Source organism: Maudiozyma barnettii (assembly GCF_903064755.1).
Source record: "Maudiozyma barnettii strain CLIB 1767 genome assembly, contig: KABA2_05, whole genome shotgun sequence".
NCBI lineage: Eukaryota > Fungi > Ascomycota > Saccharomycetes > Saccharomycetales > Saccharomycetaceae > Maudiozyma > Maudiozyma barnettii.
In genome coordinates, this window is record NW_024545242.1 from 829,686 (window position 1) to 848,950 (window position 19,265).

The window sequence follows — 19,265 nt, forward strand, 5'->3', positions numbered from 1 at the left end:
TGGCCGGTTGCGCTGCCAAAGGAGCGGCCGCTCGAATACCGGCTGGGAAAGGTCTCACCTGAACGTGAGGCCGGTACCGGCATTTTGTGATATGCGAAATTAAAGCAGTGGCAGGGCTTGTTCCAATCATATAACAGTATTTAGCCGCCGAGCATTACCGTGTTATGCCGGTTTGATCTCTTCCAAAGAGGTCACGGGTATTACTTCAGTCCAACAACCAAGTTCCTTGGTCCACCTATATGAACGGGTGTCTTCGGGTGAAGCCATATCTACCACCAATGACTGATCTGTTTTGTCAATTGAACAACTCCTGACATTGGTATTGATACGCACACGATGACCTTGAATAGGCTTGTTATTAAGGATTGGTAATACTGGAATATTACGATATATGATTTTCATGTTATTAATGTCCCACACGAAGAACAGACCTCTCTCTGTAAATGCAATTAGATAGTTGTCTTGGCTTGTAAGTTTCACAATCTTGTGACCCATCTGTATCTTTGGAGTTTTCAATTGGCCACTACATGAGATTATAATAAGCGAACCATTGGCTGTAGCAATGCACCAACATTTGTATTGCGGTATCCCGAGAGCACATAGTACTACCTCTGGGATAAACATCTCTATTGTACGTTGACCCTTGGAATAACCTAAAATTCTTGTTGGATTCTCCAGAAGAGCCTCAGAATCAAACTGAATTGATCTCTCAACACCGTTATGAATTTCTAATGTATGGAATTGAGACATATCACCACATTCTCGCAGAACTGTGTCGGTATCTGGTACAATGCTTGAAGATTCAACATACCTAGTAGATGGCTCGTCACTCCATACCTTATCGGAAGTTAGTTTTGCATTTAAAGTCATTAAGAATTCCGTAGGGTTGTTCTCATCAATCGTATCATCGTGCTGTTTATTATATACATTAGCATCATCTTTGTCCGAACCATTATTTTCATCGTCACCATCTCCAGCAAAGAATCTAGTGCGTGACCGCTCACGAACCCCCATTACTAGTGTATGTAGACCAAGTCTCGGTATAGCAACTGAGGATACACCTATCTTCTTTATCAACCCGAGTGGTAATGAATCTGGATTAGATTTTTTGTTTGGATTTAAAGGTTTATTATCTACAACAGATGATGATGAAATCGAGAGTTTAGAATTTTGGCTCTTTTGGATCAAGTTGTTGTTTGGATAAGTTGACGTCGATGGATTACCGGCGCTAGATATAAGCGTCGGCATCACACGTTTCTTACCATTTTTGATAACGGTTGTATTTAGTTTTGTATCCTTCTTTCTTTTGGGAATAAGAATATTTACAGAACCTTCCTTCTTCGTTGAGTCGATAGATAATCTCTTGGGTTCAATTGGGGTGGAAATTGAATTTTCTATTGGAGGCTCCTTTGTTTTAGGCTTTGATGGAGAAGGTAATTGAGGCCCTGAAAATCTTGTATCCAATTCTTTTAACCTTGTTTTTTTCAAAGTCAATGCTGTATTCTCTAATTTCAATTGTTTTACAGATTCTGGAAAATCTAATGAATCCTTATCCACACCGTATCTATGTAAATGTTTCATATTATCCTCAATAGGTATAGCTTTCCCAAGTTCATTTTTTTCGAATGTTATTACAGTAAGTGAGGAGTCCAATGAAGAGACAAATAACATATCACCAGTCGGGTTCCAGGCGAGATCTGTTATAGATTTATTAGCAACATCAAAGGCTACGAATATTGGTCTCATTTTACTTGTACTCCATACTGCTAAAATCTTATCCTGACCTGCTGTTGCTACTATTGACTCTACGTTTTCTTCTAGCACATCACTATTCCTTTTTTTATTATTATCAATATCATCAGTATCATTTTTCTTACCATTAGGCTTTTGGTCTTTACTTTCGTATAATCTAGGGCTAAATCTAGCTACTTCCGATGGTGCGTCATGTCCTATTAAGCCAATATTTGTATCCCAATTACCTCTATTTATAATTGCCACAGAACTAACAGGTCCATTCGTAGCATTAGGGGCTGCAATATGTTGACCATCTGGAGACCATGAAAGTCTTCTAAAATACGTCGTTAAGGGTGACTCTTTAAAGGGTTCTGAAATGATGTGTTCGATTGTAAAAGAATCATCACCTGTCTTGTGATACCTAAATATTTTCAATGTTCTATCATCTGATGCAGTTGCAAAATATTTATTGGCTGGGTCAAATACGACACCTTTAACTTGCGACTGATGAACGTCTAACTTTTTCAGCTTTTCAAATGTTGATCCACTCCATACAACTACTGATCTATCTAAACCAACCGAAACAAGAATACTTGAATCTGGAGCCCAACATATATCTTGAATATCATTCTCGTGAGCAACGAGCCTCTTGCGGACAGTCCAGCGCTCCTTATCAAATTCTGATCCAAATATTGGCTGTCCTAATTGTTCTTCATCTAAAGCCCATATTAGTAATATTCTATCATCAGATCCACTAGCTAGATACTTCCCATCAGGTGAGAATTTTACACATGTGACAGATCCGGTATGTCTATTCATACTGGCCAGTGGTCTTTTCCATTCTGGGTTAATATCGTTTGATGTTAATTTGGGATTCTTTTGTTTGGCCTCGATGACTTTTCGTATATAATCAACAGACCATATAATGATTTTACCATCAAGACCACCGGTCGCTATACTCTTCCCATCAGGACTCACATCAACGGTATATATCTCATAATGTCGGGATTCTTCCTTATGTGTCAACCATGGAAACTTTAATACTTTCATCTGAATATATATATATGCGATGATACAGTTTTGCTGTTTCTAGTAAGGGTTATTAAATGATGGTTATTCTTACCTCAGACTCCCTTTGAATTCAATATTTATCTTTCTTCATTTCGTGTTTCTTTATTCTCTTCGAGTTTTTTCAGCTCTATTTTTTTTCTCACCTAATATCTGAATTTCAAGGATGTATATGTTAATAATGACATTTCTCGAAACCATTCAGCGATCACGAATAGAAAAAGGATAGATATCAATAATCAAGTACGAATATAATATGTTATTGACTGAGTTTTAAAGGGTATTATATTTGTATAAAAGTATTATTTAATTATTATAATGTCTATTTAAATCTTAACAAGTCTCCGGTACTTTTTATTTCATTCTCTTTGCGCTTAAAAAGATTATTTCTTCTAGAGTTGCACATCGTACTGTACTCTAAGATCGTTGCAATTTTATTTAACTGATCTCTTCCAGGTCCCAGGAATTTCCCATTACTGTTGTTCTTTAATAGGAGAATAACCAAGTAACGTAACCATAATAAATTTGTTTTAGGTTCAAATTTCATCCATGTAGATTCGCCATTAAAGTATTGTCTCATTGTTTGATACATGTCAAAGGCATATTCCTTTTTGTTTTGGAAAAATATTGGATGATCCAACCTTTTGTAAAATATTTGAGAACCAGGTGTATTAACTGATTCAGCACGACATGTTTCCATATCGCAAAGTGTCACGTTACCACTATTATCAATCAAAATGTGATCTAACGTCAAATTTCTGTGTTCAAATTTAAATTTAGTTTCTGTAACATATAAAATTGATACACATTGCCAGAATATGTTCAAACATTGTGACCAACTGTGGATTGAGGTGGCTTCTAACGATGTACCATGATCCTTGAAAAATAAGTATAAAGTTAACTTGTCTTCCTGAGTGGTACCAGAAGATTTATGAACGTAGGATTGTAATAAAGCTGGTAGTCCTGGTGTCCCATTTGTTAGCTTTAAAATCATTAATTCATTAAGAGACATAGTCTTTTCTGAAGAGTTTAAAGATAATTTCTTACATATGACAGTTTCTGTAGGATCTCTAGTCGAAATCATTCTCCACACCTTATTTGTCAATTTTAAAGAGTTTGTAGTAGAGAGAACCTCTAAACTAGTGTTGTCAGCTTGTTTCAAATCGATATCCGTCAGAACGTATTTAATGGTTGTTAGGTTAAGAACTTGATTTAATATCGTTTCATCAAATTGTTTTCTATTTATTGGTGTTGGCGCATTCAATGAAAGTAAAGAAGTAGAATTTCTTAATTTGGCTCTAATTTTTTCACGAGATACTTCATCTGGAATTGGTAATGAAATACCATTATTAGATGTCGTTTTATTCATACTATTACTACCAGAACCTACGGATATGAAACTAGACCCATCATCATTTGTGGTATTAGACTTTCTTCTTGACTTGAACTTTTTTAGGGAAGAATATGATGTCTTGTGTTTCAAATTAATAGACAAACTCGATGATGATCTTTTGTTGTTAATAGATTGCCTCCTTTCCGTAGAAATACCAACGTTGTTGTTGTTGTTGTTATTATTGTTAATTGATGCAGAATCACTAGAAAAAAACGTCTTGTGGAAGTCAGTAAACGAAGTTCTATTACGAATAGAGTTATTGGTGTTTCCAATAGTAGATGCGTTGCTCACTATTGAGATGGTAGAGCTATTATTCCTATTGTGATTCAAATTGTGTGAGGTAGCTTTATTGATATTTAGGGATTGCGTAGAGATAGATTTTGATATTTCATTTGTTGATTTTTTCCAGAATTTCCATTTCTCAGAATTTGAATTGGAAATATTATTGTTGCTAGGGTTGGTATTATTGTTATTATTATGATTGTAGTTGTTGTTACTAGAAGGGTTAGTGGTATTATGAGAATATATTGAAGCAGGTTGTAAAGAGTGTCTGTTACTCACCGGTTGCATGGAGCGACGGTTTCTTAATTGGATATTATGTTGTTGTTGTAGTGTTGATGTCTGGGCGTTTAATGGTTTCAAAGGCACCCTGAAATGAGATGATGACGTTGAAGAGGTGGTCGGTGGTCGATTATATGTAGAGGGGATGATTGTTGTTTGACCCGTAATATTAGTATTCTTATTTTTATTATGTGACAATACATGTATATTTTCTTTGTTGTTTTCCACTCCTACTTCTTTATCACTAATTGAGATTTTGTTAAAAAGTTGTCTCAGAGATGCACCAGTAGATGATCTCTTTATTGATGATGATCTTGAATCTTTATGACTCGATGATTTATTGTCTCTTCCTCTCTCTATATGTTCATTAACTGATGATTGGGATGTAGATGATGTCGATACAACCCTCTTAGCACTATTGTTTATACTATCCTTGGTGTTAGACTCCATCGTAAACGATGATAACATAGACCACCTCTTCTTGGAAGAAGAACTATGTGAGTGGTTAGAAATCAAAGACCACCTTTTCTTTTGATCTCCATTGGACTTTCTTTCGCTACTTTTCCTTGTTGAATTAGACACGGATGATACCTTCCTTTGGGGAGTAGCAGGCACATGTTGTGATGCTGTCATAGTTGCACTAGTGCCTACTGTTTTACCTGTAGCCATCGTCTGGTTTGTAATTACTCTGTTAGCGGTAATACTGGAACTATAGGATTCGGTCTCATCCATATCGTCATCATCAGAGGATGATACCACTAGTGCTATGAATTTGTGGTCGTCCATTGCATACTCATCAAATGAATTTTCCATTTCGGTAGTCATCTTGGAAAAGCTACTCTATTCTAAAACGAAAACAAAAAAGGTCCAGAGTGTGAAATGTTCTTCTTCTTGTGATGTCCGTCCTTCGATTCTTAAAATATCAAGATGTCTCACCAACAAAATACCCTTGCATAAACTCATATATATATATATATATATATAAATATATATACAAACGTATTAACAAGTAACTCCATTGTCGCATCAACCTCCTCCTCCTCCTTAATGGGTAGTTAGAGCAAAGTGTGAGAAGTAAGATAGGTGCTCTTTGCATTGTAGAAAAGAACTTTCTTCGCGCTGATAATTCTGCAATTTGTTGACATATTTCCTAATTGGAATGAGCATTTCGTGCATATCCGGGTGACACAGTTGAACACGTCAAACATATTGATATATAACTTCAGGATATCTCAAATAAAGGTTAAAAGTAATGATAACTCTTACTAGTATCAATGGGTGGTACTGTCAATAGAAATAATAGTGTCTGTATGTTTGTTAATTGGAATATCTTTAAAAAGTTCTAATAGACAGCTCGTACAAGGCGATGTTCCGGCAGATTTTAGTTAATGCCGTTTCGTAAATTACGTAACGAACGATATTATTACGACAAGTGAGCCTCATTATACAAAAGATGAACCGATAGATATATGGGATAAAGAACGAAGAGGTGAGGGGAAGAATGTGTGTGTGAACTCATTCTAAGGAACGTTTGTCAAATAGTTGAGGAAGACACAATCAAGAAACACAAAAAAACCATGAGCCATCATTCAAGCAGCGATAGTGATGATGACGATGATGATTTTGGTAATTTTTCAGATGCTTCGTTTGAATCTGAAGATACAACAACACAGTCGACAGAGAAGTTAGTAGGTTGTGCACTGGATGAATTGTTTGGTCATGAACCGACCCATTATAAAACCGGTACTGTAAACTCTGGTGATCCTGATAAAATTTTGGCAGGTCTGCTGGCAGACGAACGACCAAACGTGATATATCATCAGTTAGTCGATAGTGACAATCGTGATATCCCTGCATTCATATGGAATCGATCAAATCTGAGATCTACTTTGCTGCATATCTTAAGATTGAAGGATCCTCAAACATTATTAGAAAGTAGTACTGGTAGCACAATGAATGACACTGAAAAGAATTTATCTTTAGTGACTATGGATGATTCATTATATTTGAAAGCAATGGCTTTAGTTCAAGATACAGAGAACCCTGTAAATGATAATACGTTGTTATTAAAGGAACGATTTGGCATAGGTTATATACCTCAGTTGACTCAACCATCGTTAACTGCCGATTTTAATCGAGAGTTGAAAGAAAAAATACCGTCTTTACTTAATAAATCTATCGATGGGAACACAACTGATGATATGGATGGATATCATGATACAATATGTAATGCAATAGATTTATTAATAGTTGAATTGCGATCATTGTATGAGAAACAATTACAGTTGGAAAATGATAAGCAAACGTATGAACGAGTAATTACGAATTTATCTGGACATACACAACGACTTCAAAGAGATGAAATTGCTATGTTTAATAAAAAGAAAACGCAATATAAGAGGTGGCATCGTTTTTCTTGGGGTGGTAAATAATATATAGATAGATATTAATAGATATTAATAGAAATTATTCTTATTCTTATTTGTTTTTTATTATAAAAAAGGATAGTAATATTAGTATTTACAGTGAAAGGGCGAAAAACATAGTTATATAAGTATGAGTAGGGGGAAAGTGACACACAGTGAGAGTTGAGTGGTTACAGTGGTTACAGTAGTTGTAGTGTTTACTTTTTATAGTCATAATACCATAACTTTCTCGGTGGATAATCTGTTGGTATTCTCATTTCCATTGGAAATACTTTCCCTGATTCATTAATATTAGCATCAGCATATAATTTCGGAGCCACTTGTTTTAACACGGTCATAGCTTCATCCATTTTATTATATTGTAATTTCAGCATCGTTTGACGTTCATTTTGTAAAATATCTTGATATGTATTCCAAGCAGTTTGAATAGTTTGGTGTTTTATTAAGTCTTCTTTTGATAGTTTCAGCATCTTTGGTTGTTTCTTACGTGCAGACATCACACTCAGTTGTGTAATAATTCTTTGAGTCTGTGGTGTAATCCCTGAACTTCCTTTTGTTTTCGTTCTCTTGTACCTTACTTGATTCAAGGGTTGAACCCAAGAAGTCATCATGGTCACACTTTTCTTCTGACTACTCTTCACACTAGCAGACAACATAGTTCTAGTTCGCGTTCCTTTCTTTTTTATACAGTCCTAATATCTAGTGGATTTTTACACTTCAAATCCTTCTTTTATTTTAGCATCCAGAGTTTACAAAAGCCTTTCTCTTTCTTGTATTAAATGTATATCTTGACCTCTCTCTAGCTTGGTATGTTAACTCCGTTCCACTTAGTAAAGAGAAACGTTCACTGAAGAATGCAGAATTTCAACTGAAAAAATAAAAAAAATAAAATCAGTCACATGATCAGAAACTAAAATAAAATGCTTTCCACTCTCATCAAATTATCTCCGTCGGATATAGCAAATAAAAACTCACAAAAACGAAATGCCGGCCCTAATTTGCGCTTCCACCTTCCACCGCCACAGGGCTTCAGTCTCTTTTTCTCTGGCGAGCAGAAAGAAAAAGAAAAACTTTCTCCTGCCTGCCTGCCGGTAGTCTTTTTGGGTGGTGGGAAGCGATGTGTCATCCAACACAAAGCCCACTTTTTGCGATGAGGTGTGGCCGTTATAGGCTTGTTGTATCCTCTTGCAAGAACCAGGGTGTATGGATTGGGATTACTAAATTTTTTTATCGTTGATCTCTGGTGGTAGTAGTTTTAACTTACTGTTTAGTTGCTCATAATAAGTATGACACATTCTATTTCGCGTATTTGTCATTTATTCTATATACTGTACATAATTGTCTAATATATACTCACTCTAACTTAGTTAATTTGTTAATTTGAATCAAAGTAGTTATTTTATTTTCCGATTATATAAGGGTACTTAGTTTCCCTTTTATTTTAAATTGTGTCGTATTGTATACTCCGAATATTGTTATGTTCCTTAAAATTTTGGATAGTTTATCTTTTTTGCTCTTGTGATTTGCAATTTCATTTATTTTATTTCATACATTATTATTGTACGTCATTTCTTTGTTTGATCAATCTCCCTTTTTGTGTTAACTAATAGTTCCTAATATTAGCAATTACAATAAAATATATATACATATATATATATATTAACTTTTAAAGGTATCGCATATATAGTATCTTACATTTTCCCACATTTCTAAAAGTTTTAAAAGTTTTTACTTTTTACAAGATGACTGCATACCTAATACATATGACACAAGAAGAACATTCAAAGGTCCTCCCTAGTGACCCTCCAACTTATGAGGAAACTGCTAAAAAAGATGAAATAATGTATAAAGAAAATTATAAACATTTTACAAGTTATCATGAAGCTATAACATTTATTACTTCTCGTCTACAATCAAAATCACGTCGGTTACAAGTTCAAAATAATGAACAGCATAATCTTCATCATCATCATGAAACATTCTCAGGTTCAACCTCAAATTAATCTATATATATATATATATATATATATAAATATATATTTCTAATGACAATCATATTCCTTCTATACGATTCCTATTTGTCTGTTTTTAATATCTTTTTAAAAATGCAAATGTTTTATTTATTTATCTATTTTATTTATTTATTATGTTCTTTCTTCTGAAATTACACATCCTAAACCCATAAATGCTTCTGTCAATACACGTTCATATATGAAATCTGTTCTGAAACCAGATGCGATGTAATCCTTTCTTTTCTCTAACTCTTGAACTAATGGATCATTATATTTGGTTTCATCAACTTCAAACCGTTGATGTAAATCACGATCACCATTAAACGGTGTATAAGGTATAGAACTCTTAATATGATTTTTTTGTCCCATATTATTGGCAACAAAATATGGATTGTTTTTCAATACACGATTTAAATCTTCAAGTTTTCTTCTTGCTGAAGATTTCTTTAATTTCACTGTATTCTTAACTCCCTCTATAACATCCATTGTATCACCACCAGATGAAGTCATTAATCTGTTAACAATTTCTTTCTTCGCCCATTCTTTATTGAATCGGTCTTCTTCTTCAATTTGTCTCTCCAATAACTTTTTCTTTAATTTCATTTCTTTCTCAAATTGCTGTCTTTGACTGAAATTTTCAACATCCTTCTTACTACGTTCAATATTATTCAGGATTAATTGTTTATTTAATTCTTCATAAGTTCTTAACCGTTCTTCTGTCTTTTCAACATCAACTCCATGATCTAAATTATACACAATATCTTCAACATCTTCCAAATATTTATTGAACTCATCCAAATTTCCATTAAAATCATCTATAGTCTTATTAAATACGTTGAATACACGTTTTCTAATATCAACTTCTTTTTCAACACCAACATCATCAAATACTTGAGTCTTAAATTTATTCTTTCTTAAAATCTTATCACAACCTTTATACGGACATTGAGCTGGACCTAGACTGAAAATACGATCTACACAATTTTCACAGATCTTATGGTAACATTCAGGGTTCACTAAAAACTTAAGATCGGGAGATAAGTATCGATCCGTCTTACAGATCGGACACATGTCCTTGTTATCGTCATACTCATCGAGACTACCGGAGATCGTTTGTGCACTCATTTTGTAATAATATACTTGTAAGTTATGATTTGTTAGCTAGATGTAATACTGAATAGTGTGCAAATGGTATAATACCTCTCTTTCTATTTTCAGTTTGTTAATGAAATGATTACTATATCGATCCTTATTCTTATGTAATACCTTTTTTTATATATGTTCGAAATATTTCATTTTCGTTAGATTTCGCAGTGATAGAGGTTGGTTTTTTTTGGCTGCTGTTGTCTATATTCTAGAGGGCTGAAATAAATGACGAGAAAATGAGAAAACGTTTGACATCATCACTTTTATAACAAAGAAGTTTACCGCTAGGTTTGATCACACTACGTTCATTTGATTATTCCCTTTGGATACAATGCAATAGATGAATAGTTTTAATAAGGGGAGAGGGCTATTCAATTTAACTAAACTTGACTGTTCCTTTGATATTAGAAACAATAAATTCTTCAAATTAATAGTACCAACAGTATTTTTATGTCTGTTAATCTATGGAAGTTGGGCCTTCATTCATAAATTATGCATCAATCAGTTATATCATAGAAGTGGCAAAAGAGCCACAGGGATTGCTTTGATTGTTACACATGGTTGTTTACTAGTGGTTGATTTTTATATATGGTTTCTAATTGTATCCTATGGGCCAGGTATTCAACCCAGGGTTCCTACCTTTGAACTAATAGATGACCATAATGAAGAGACTAATGAAAGGGTAATACGGCCTCCACATATCTACGAATGCAATGTCCAGGGTTATCCAATATGGTGTCCTTATTGTGGTTCGGTCAAGATATTTAGATCACATCATTCAAGATCAACCCATGCATGTGTTCCCAAATTTGATCATTATTGTTCTTGGTTGGGGTCAGTGATTGGGCAAGATAATTATAAAATGTTTCTTCAATTTTTGATATATGCCACTATTACATTTGGTATTATGTGGATATCTACTATAATTTGTTATTTAAAATATTTTCAACAACGAAATCATGATGGAAATTTGGTGACTATTGTAATACTTGCAGGTTTGGGATTTTTTTTTACTACTGGACTATTGGGATCTCATATTTATTATATTATAAGCAATAATTTGAGATCCATTGATGTAATGGGTATGAAGACTCAAGTGATGAGAAATAAGGTTGTTTTCATTTCTATTTGGGACGAAGAATTGAGGAAACGATTCATAATCGAAATCACAAGAGAACAATATTATCATTTCTGGGATATCGGATCACCTTATGAAAATTTGAAAGATGCATTCGGGTATAATATGTTAACCTGGGTAATTCCAAATATATATTGTAACCGACATGAGTCCGTATTGCAAGATGAGCATCCTGAAATTTTAGAAAGCATATTAGGTCAGTATAATGTCATAGTCAATAAACAATCGATAGAAATGATGAAAGATAAAGTAAGAAGAGGTGAGTATGTTTGTATAATGGATGCATATGGTGATAATGATAAATAAGCAACGTAAGAATTTATATAAAAACTATGAACTGTTTATATATACAAAATAATTGGATTGTGTAATTATGGACGAATGTTTACTAGACCCTTCGGTTTAATTTTACTCTCCATTACTATCAGCTTAATTTATTTTAATAATTTTGGAAATATTTGATTTTGTTGTTTGGTTTCCTAATCGTTAAATAAGCTTTAACCCTAATTTCGTTAAATATTTAAAATGAAGTAATATTAGGCGCAATAATTAACATACTTAGTATTACAAAACATAACACTAAAACATATACACAAATAAATACAAGAATATATGTATATGTTCTTTATTATAACCATTTGGTCCTAATAACTTCTTCATATGGTTACGTTTATGAGTATGACATAGTTAGGGTTGAGGTGTCCCTCCCAAAACAGCGACGCCCGTCAAAGGATAACTGGACGAAAAGGGAAATTAAGTTTGTTTATTATAAACAAAAAAAAATATTTCATCAATAAACAGATGTGATTAATTAAACATATAACAAAGTAAAACACAACATAAAGAAACTGTCTCTACTAAAGCTAAATATTCGACTAACATTTGTTTGAATACTCCTGTTACTTAACTAGATTATTATTTTTGCTCTTGTTTGTTATAGTTAGCACGCAATACGGTTTGATTTATTTATTAACCAATTATGAATTACTTAGAGTCTGGTTTTGATCCCAAGGAATCCAAAGTGTCAGAATTAAGAAGAATTCTTGCAGAAAACAATGTTGGGTACCCTTCTAAGGCTAAGAAATCTGTATTGATTAAATTGTTTGATACTTCTGTCAAACCAAAAATCGGAGATTTGAGGAAAAGACAAAGTGTTGGACCAAGTTCTGAAGGCATCGAAAAGGTTAAATCTCCAAAGAAGAAGAAGAGAAGTAGAGATGCAAGATTGAAGGAAGAGAAGGGAGAAGAAGAAGAAACCTTTGGAAAAGGTAAAAAAGAACAAATTTCTATTGATATTGTTGATGTTGATGGTGATATCAAGATGGAACTTTCACCAAGAAAGTCATCAAAAAAATCTAAAAAATCGACAGATCCTAATGATGAAAGTTCTAAAAAGAAGAAGAGAAGAAAGAATCAAAAGAAGACTCACGATGAAAATCGTTCAAGGACTGACATTACTAGCTCTCCAGAAAAATCTTTGGTGATTGAAAAATTTGAAAGTAATTCTTTCTCTTCTGATTCCCTAAACACAACATTTACTCAATTTTCAGAAACTGAAAAGAAAAATGCTTTCATAACTGATACAGATTTAAAACCTGTTCAACCAACTCGTAGAACGCAAGCACCAGATATCACTAAATTAATAGTCTCTGAGGAATTTAAATCGAAATTGAATGATGCCATGGCTGACCAAGAATCAGAGAGTATCTCAGTCGAAGTTAAGTCCGAAGAAGAACAACCTTCGGTTGAGACTACATCTGAAGTAGAACAAGTTCCAATTGATGTCAAATCTGAGGAAGAAATAATTCCAGTCGATAACAAGGTAGAAAAACCATCAAATAATGAGGTGGTACCAGAAACAACCGAACCAGTTGAAAAGGCAACGCAAGATATAACTGCTACAGGTAATAAGATTGAAAGTAAAAAGAACAAAAACCCTAAAGGTAAGAAGTGTCTAAAGGGTGCTTTAAAACTACTTTCAAAGAGTTTATATTTTTCAGCAATTGCTTCTGCAGTTTTGCTTTCTGTTTGGGGTCGTGAACAACAAATTAGAGTTGGATTTTGTGGAAATGAACTTCCATTAAAATCGATTACTGGTCGTTTCCCTGAGAACCATACCCTTCAACTGATCGATCAATATTTAGAAAAGACCATTAAGCCAGAATGTTTACCATGTCCAAAGAATGCCATTTGTTCATCAGAATTACAAATGGAATGTGAGGAAGGTTTTAATTATGTGCAATCCCCATTGTCACTAGATGGGTTAATACCAATCCCAGGTAACTGTGTTCCTGACGATTCAGAAGAGAGAGCGTTCACTAAGGTGGTAGATCATACCATGAGATATTTAAGGTCTAAAAATAATGCCATTGACTGTGGCAAAGGTGAAAATGATCTAATTAGTGGTATTTCGGAAGAAGAGTTGTATGAATACATTTTAGAGGACATTTCTGAGGAATTTAGATTATCAAAGGAAAAGATCAGCCAACTATGGTCTTCTGCCCTTAAAAAAATAGAAGGTTTCCCTGAAATCGAACACTTCCAAGTTAAAGAAGATTCTGAAGGTCGTGAAGAACAAGATGGGTCATCAAAAAAAGTTGGATACTTACGTTCTACCTCTAGAAAGGGATTGTCACTAACATGTCTATATGACAACGAGATTAAGAATTTCTGTTCCGAAAATTTACTATCAATCTGGGGTGTTGTTGGCACTCTATTTTCCTCATTCTTGTTAAAAAGATCATGGGAAAAAAATAGCCAGAAAAAAGCAAAAGTTGACACCTATGTTAAGAGAGCTACAGACATTTTGAAAAAAACCGCCAACTCTGATGAAGGTGTACCTTTTTTACACACTTTACAACTTAAGGAAGAAATATTATCTGATATTACAGATTTAAATGAAAAGAACCAAATATGGGACCAACTTATTGAGAAACTAGAAGAAGACAATACCAATATTTCTTCATCCCAAGCTGAAATTCAAGGCGAAATAATTAAATGCTGGAAATGGATTGGCGATATTGACCAAAAATGAGTCTTGAAAGGCGCATATTTACCAACATACTCTATTATATCTAAAGTATTTTATCTCCTTTCTATTCTGTTTAAATACAACAATTAAATAATTGTATAATATGTAATTTTATATAAGACAATCATTATCAAACCAAACATACGTATCGCACTTCCGTTATATTAAACTAATTCAGCATTACATCAACATTAGAAAGGTATTCCATGGTCTAAATGCGAAAATAGAAAGGGATAATGGTAATGGATAAAGAATTCTTTTTAACTGAGCTGAAAAAAACAACAAAGAGAATCAAGAATTTGAAATTTTTTGAAGGATTAGTTCGTTTCATTTTTTTTACAACAAAAATAACATTTCGAAATAGGCAATTGGGTTAATAGCTCACAAGTTCCTCAAAAGGTTGCTTTAATCACGTCTACTGATCGAATACCGAACTATGTATTCACCCACTATTTCTTGGAAAAAATAGGCGAAATTGTTGATCCATACACAAAAGCTATTTAGAACTGGGAATGTCTGACTTCATTGTTTGGGGAATATAGAGGAGCATGAGGCAGCAACACTTAACCGAACAAGGGAATATAGAGTAAGTCATCAACAGCATCAAAGAAAGAAATTAACAGGAATGTAAACCTAGAGTAAGATAAGAATAATGTAATTACATAAAATAATACAAACATAAAAACGAATAATTGGGTAATACTGCAAACATGTATGACTTATCAAACTAAAATATAGATAGACAAGAATGATGAAACAATTAGACGTAGATTATTACCAAATAATGAAATAATGAGAAAGGGAAAATTTAGTACCTACATAGCAGAGGTTTCAAATTGTTTAACTTCTGGAAGAGAGGTGAACTGGAATATATACAGTCTATAACTACATACTTGAAATAAGCACACTTGAAAAACAATAAGGATGTTTTCTTTTATGACATCCCAAAAGAAAAACAACAATGCTAAAAATTTGTAAATTCTTATTACCCTCTATTCCTTGGGATAACAATAGAGGCAGGATTGTAATTACCCAATGCGGTAAGTACACGAATTCCTCCCAAATTTGAGTTTCGGATGACAGAAACAAATTTAGTGAACCTCAAAGAATACAGTCATTTTTACAATAAATAATAACCTCAAAAGGATATAAGTTTGATGGTAATACCCCTTTAGAGATCTTAGTTGATGTATCACTCGATATTTCCATCTATGTGATGATATATGTGTACTTCTAGACACATTCTTCACAGACCATCCATGAGGTCTCTCGGTCATATGGAACGATCTAAACGCAGTTATATGAATAAATAAATATATATATATATATATTATAATCTAATCCAAAGGTCACTAAATATAGTACTGCAAATATAAAATTAACCAGAATTTCGAAACAGACAGATACCAAGTTAATAATATCTGAATATAAAAATGTTTTTCTTAAAATTTTGGGTATTTGCTCTTATATTCTCGAATTTGGTAGCTGCTGATACAACAACATATTCTATCACATCTCAATTTACATCAACATACTGTAAAACTTGCGTTACAGTTACTTCAATCCCCTTAGCGACTCTAAGTTCCTCTGAAACTGTAAACACACCGCAACCTGCCCAAGAAACTGTATCTGCATCAACTGTTACTTCCTACATTACAGTTCATGATATCGGTACAGTGAGTGTCAGTTTTACCGAAACAACCATTGAAACTGAAACAACAACAGTTAGTGTACTTGCAACTGCTACTATCACTGAAACAGAGTCCACAACAACGTTGGTTACCCAAACATCTATTGAAACTGAAGTGAAAACTGAGCAAAATACAGATACTATTGTCCAAACAGACTTTAGTACAAGTGTTATCCTGGAGACAAAAACTGTTACAGCGACAACTGACATTACAACAATAGTAACGCTCACTGAAACAAGTAACGTGGAAGTAACGCTAACCGACCACGTTACTGTCAGTGATTTGGTTACAAATACAGTTGATCTGACAAAAACTGTCACAAATAAAATTTTTGAAACGGATACACAAGATAGAACTTTAACATCCTACATTACAATTACTAATATTGAAAGTAGTAAATCTACCCAGGTCGAAACAATGACAAAGACAATAACTTCCACAGAAATAGAGGTGTCTATCATTAATAGTACAAGTACAGTTTTTACCATAATACCAACCACAAGTACAGTCATAGATTTAACCACTGAAACCAGTCTATTTTTAACTACCGATACAGATATAAAGACATCTGAATTCACTACTACAGATATTATCTTACAAACTTCTGACATCTTTACAACAATCACCAGTAATGTCGTTAATACACTGACAACGCAGGAAACAAATTATTTTACCATCGTTGCAACGTTAACAGACACTTTTGAAACAACCTTAACTTCAACTTTTACCACTGTTGAAAATGTAACCGAAACATTCTTAACGACTCAAGAAATGACTGAAACTGTAACGTCAGTCTATAAGACAACTGACGTTGTCACAAAAACGACTGATATTACCAAACTGGAAACATCTACAGTATTTGTTTCCCAAATCGTGGAAAGTACAACTATCGTTCCTACATTTACAATCTCAACTGAAGTTCAGACTCTGGTTCTTACAACAGTAACAGATGTTACTAGTACAATATTAAAGACGGACACTTATACAACAATTATCCCTACAATTAGCACATCAATATCTACTGTAATATTTACAGATAAATCGTTAGAGGTAATAACATCAATAACAGTTATTCCGGTGACTATGAATGTCACTCAAACTTTAACTACGGAATCAACTGTGTCTACCACTATCCCTGTAACCTCAATTTTGACCTCAATAAAGGATCAAACTAATACTATAGAAACAACTCAAAATATTACAAACCTTATTTCTAGTACTGTCATCTCAATTTCATACCAAACGTTATCTGTAACAGAGACAAAAACTTCTGAAACAATTATACCAATTACCTCGGTTTCTACCACTGTAATTACAAATACTGATATCTCACATAGTACTGTTTTATCCACCAAAATAATTCCAATTACCACAGAAATTACTAGTACATTAATCGAAGAGGTAACATCAACACAGGTTATTCCAACTACCATTTCGATTACCAATACTGCCTCAACTACTGAACACATCACAACTACTGCTCTAATTACAGATACCATTATCTCAGTAATCAATGAGACATCTCTAATAACGCTAACTAGGACCGAAGATGTCACACTATTTACAACTCTCACAAATACAATAGAAACTATTGTCCCAGTTACTTCAGTAACCATACAAACCATAGTAACAACTGATAAATCCCTGAACGTCCTAGCTTCAACAGTAACAGTTCCAGTAACAACAGATATTACGAACAGACTGTTTGAAGAAGTAATATCTACATTAATTGTACCATCTACAAAGTTAGAAACAAGCACAATTTTAATTACAGACATAAAGTCAATAACAGAAACAGGTACCTCCATAGTGAATGAAACTCTTTTAACAACGCAAACGATTGTAAATAATATAACCAACATCGTAACCAATACAGAAATATATAAAACTACAGTCCCAACTACGACAACTGCTTTTCAAACCACCATTATTACTGATCTTTCGTCAGAGATTCAAACCTCAATCACATTGATTCCAATAACAACTGAAGCGGTGATTACCGTTATGAAAGAGGTTGAATCTATATCGATTATTCCAAGCACGTCAGTATTCACTACTGCTGTCACTTCTACTAATTATACAACTGACACCGCTGTGTCAAAAGTCAATGAAACAATCTCTACAACAAAAACAAATGTCGCAAATGTAACAAATTTCATCACGCTAACCAGTACACTAGAGACAATTATTCCTTTTACCACCACCAGTTCCAAATTAGTAACTGTGACAGATAGATCTCTCAAGATTCAAACATCAACGTTAATAATACCTATAACATTCGAGTCCACTAGTACATATATAACGGAACAAACCTCGGCCCAAGTCAAACCATCCATTAGATTAATGACGCCTGTAATGGCTGAAACATCTCAAGTTACCAATACTAAGGTAGTTAATTCTACATCTATCGCAACCTTAACAACAATTACACCAAAAACTAGTATAGCCACAAAATCAATTATGGTAACAAAGACCCAAAACATTTTTAGCACAAATCAAGTTTTCAATATCCTGGAAAGCACTTCGGTAGCTCTTATAGCCCAAACTCACAAAGAAAATATCCCAACTACAGTTAAAATTACATCAACTGTTTTAAAGACAGATAATTTATCCAATGCTTTAACCTCTGTTGTAACTACTTCAATTGTTACTAATAAGTTGAAAACAGAAACCAACTTGGTGAGTTCTACAAACACTGCTTCCGTACCATATCCAACAACATCAAACGTATATTTCACCAAAAGTTCTACGGTATCAGCGCAAAAGATGTCTAAAAAGAGTTTAACCACACCAACTCCATCTGTTAGTATCGAGGAGAATATTGAAATTGACACCTCAGGTACCAACCAATACCCACATACAACCAGCGGAACTGAATCTAGGACATCAATAATTCCATCCTCCCCAATATTTTCTCAAGGGATTGTGGTACAAACAGGTACATCTAATAAATTTAATATTCCAAGTATAGAGACGGTTTTCTTCTTACTATCTTTCATACTAATACTATAATTTTAAATTCTTACTAAATACGCAATCTGTAATCGTTTCTCCATTAAAATTAA

At 33.6% G+C, this 19,265-nt stretch overlaps 8 protein-coding genes across 8 annotated transcripts; 4 read left to right on the forward strand and 4 right to left on the reverse strand.

The window, feature by feature from the left end:
* Window positions 1-162: 162 nt before the first annotated feature.
* On the reverse strand, window positions 163-2,784 carry HIR1 (Hir1p; the record flags this gene model as incomplete). Its single annotated transcript, XM_041551005.1, has 1 exon — window positions 163-2,784. The coding sequence occupies one exon, from the start codon at window positions 2,782-2,784 to the stop codon at window positions 163-165; it is 2,622 nt and encodes an 873-aa protein (XP_041406939.1).
* A 340-nt stretch (window positions 2,785-3,124) lies between these two features.
* On the reverse strand, window positions 3,125-5,581 carry ALK2 (protein kinase ALK2; the record flags this gene model as incomplete). Its single annotated transcript, XM_041551006.1, has 1 exon — window positions 3,125-5,581. One exon carries the CDS (start codon window positions 5,579-5,581, stop codon window positions 3,125-3,127), a length of 2,457 nt encoding a protein of 818 aa, XP_041406940.1.
* A 752-nt stretch (window positions 5,582-6,333) lies between these two features.
* On the forward strand, window positions 6,334-7,188 carry LAA2 (Laa2p; the record flags this gene model as incomplete). The annotated part of the gene is made up of 1 exon (XM_041551007.1): window positions 6,334-7,188. One exon carries the CDS (start codon window positions 6,334-6,336, stop codon window positions 7,186-7,188), a length of 855 nt encoding a protein of 284 aa, XP_041406941.1.
* Window positions 7,189-7,379: 191 nt separating this feature from the next.
* Window positions 7,380-7,838, reverse strand: MRPL28 (mitochondrial 54S ribosomal protein mL40; the record flags this gene model as incomplete). The annotated part of the gene is made up of 1 exon (XM_041551008.1): window positions 7,380-7,838. One exon carries the CDS (start codon window positions 7,836-7,838, stop codon window positions 7,380-7,382), a length of 459 nt encoding a protein of 152 aa, XP_041406942.1.
* Window positions 7,839-9,326: 1,488 nt separating this feature from the next.
* TFB3 (TFIIH/NER complex subunit TFB3) lies at window positions 9,327-10,319 on the reverse strand (the record flags this gene model as incomplete). Its single annotated transcript, XM_041551009.1, has 1 exon — window positions 9,327-10,319. The coding sequence occupies one exon, from the start codon at window positions 10,317-10,319 to the stop codon at window positions 9,327-9,329; it is 993 nt and encodes a 330-aa protein (XP_041406943.1).
* A 361-nt stretch (window positions 10,320-10,680) lies between these two features.
* On the forward strand, window positions 10,681-11,784 carry PFA5 (palmitoyltransferase PFA5; the record flags this gene model as incomplete). Its single annotated transcript, XM_041551010.1, has 1 exon — window positions 10,681-11,784. One exon carries the CDS (start codon window positions 10,681-10,683, stop codon window positions 11,782-11,784), a length of 1,104 nt encoding a protein of 367 aa, XP_041406944.1.
* A 673-nt stretch (window positions 11,785-12,457) lies between these two features.
* HEH2 (Heh2p) lies at window positions 12,458-14,512 on the forward strand (the record flags this gene model as incomplete). Its single annotated transcript, XM_041551011.1, has 1 exon — window positions 12,458-14,512. The coding sequence occupies one exon, from the start codon at window positions 12,458-12,460 to the stop codon at window positions 14,510-14,512; it is 2,055 nt and encodes a 684-aa protein (XP_041406945.1).
* A 1,430-nt stretch (window positions 14,513-15,942) lies between these two features.
* KABA2_05S08404 (beta strand repeat-containing protein) lies at window positions 15,943-19,212 on the forward strand (the record flags this gene model as incomplete). The annotated part of the gene is made up of 1 exon (XM_041551012.1): window positions 15,943-19,212. The coding sequence occupies one exon, from the start codon at window positions 15,943-15,945 to the stop codon at window positions 19,210-19,212; it is 3,270 nt and encodes a 1,089-aa protein (XP_041406946.1).
* Between the last annotated feature and the right edge of the window lie 53 nt (window positions 19,213-19,265).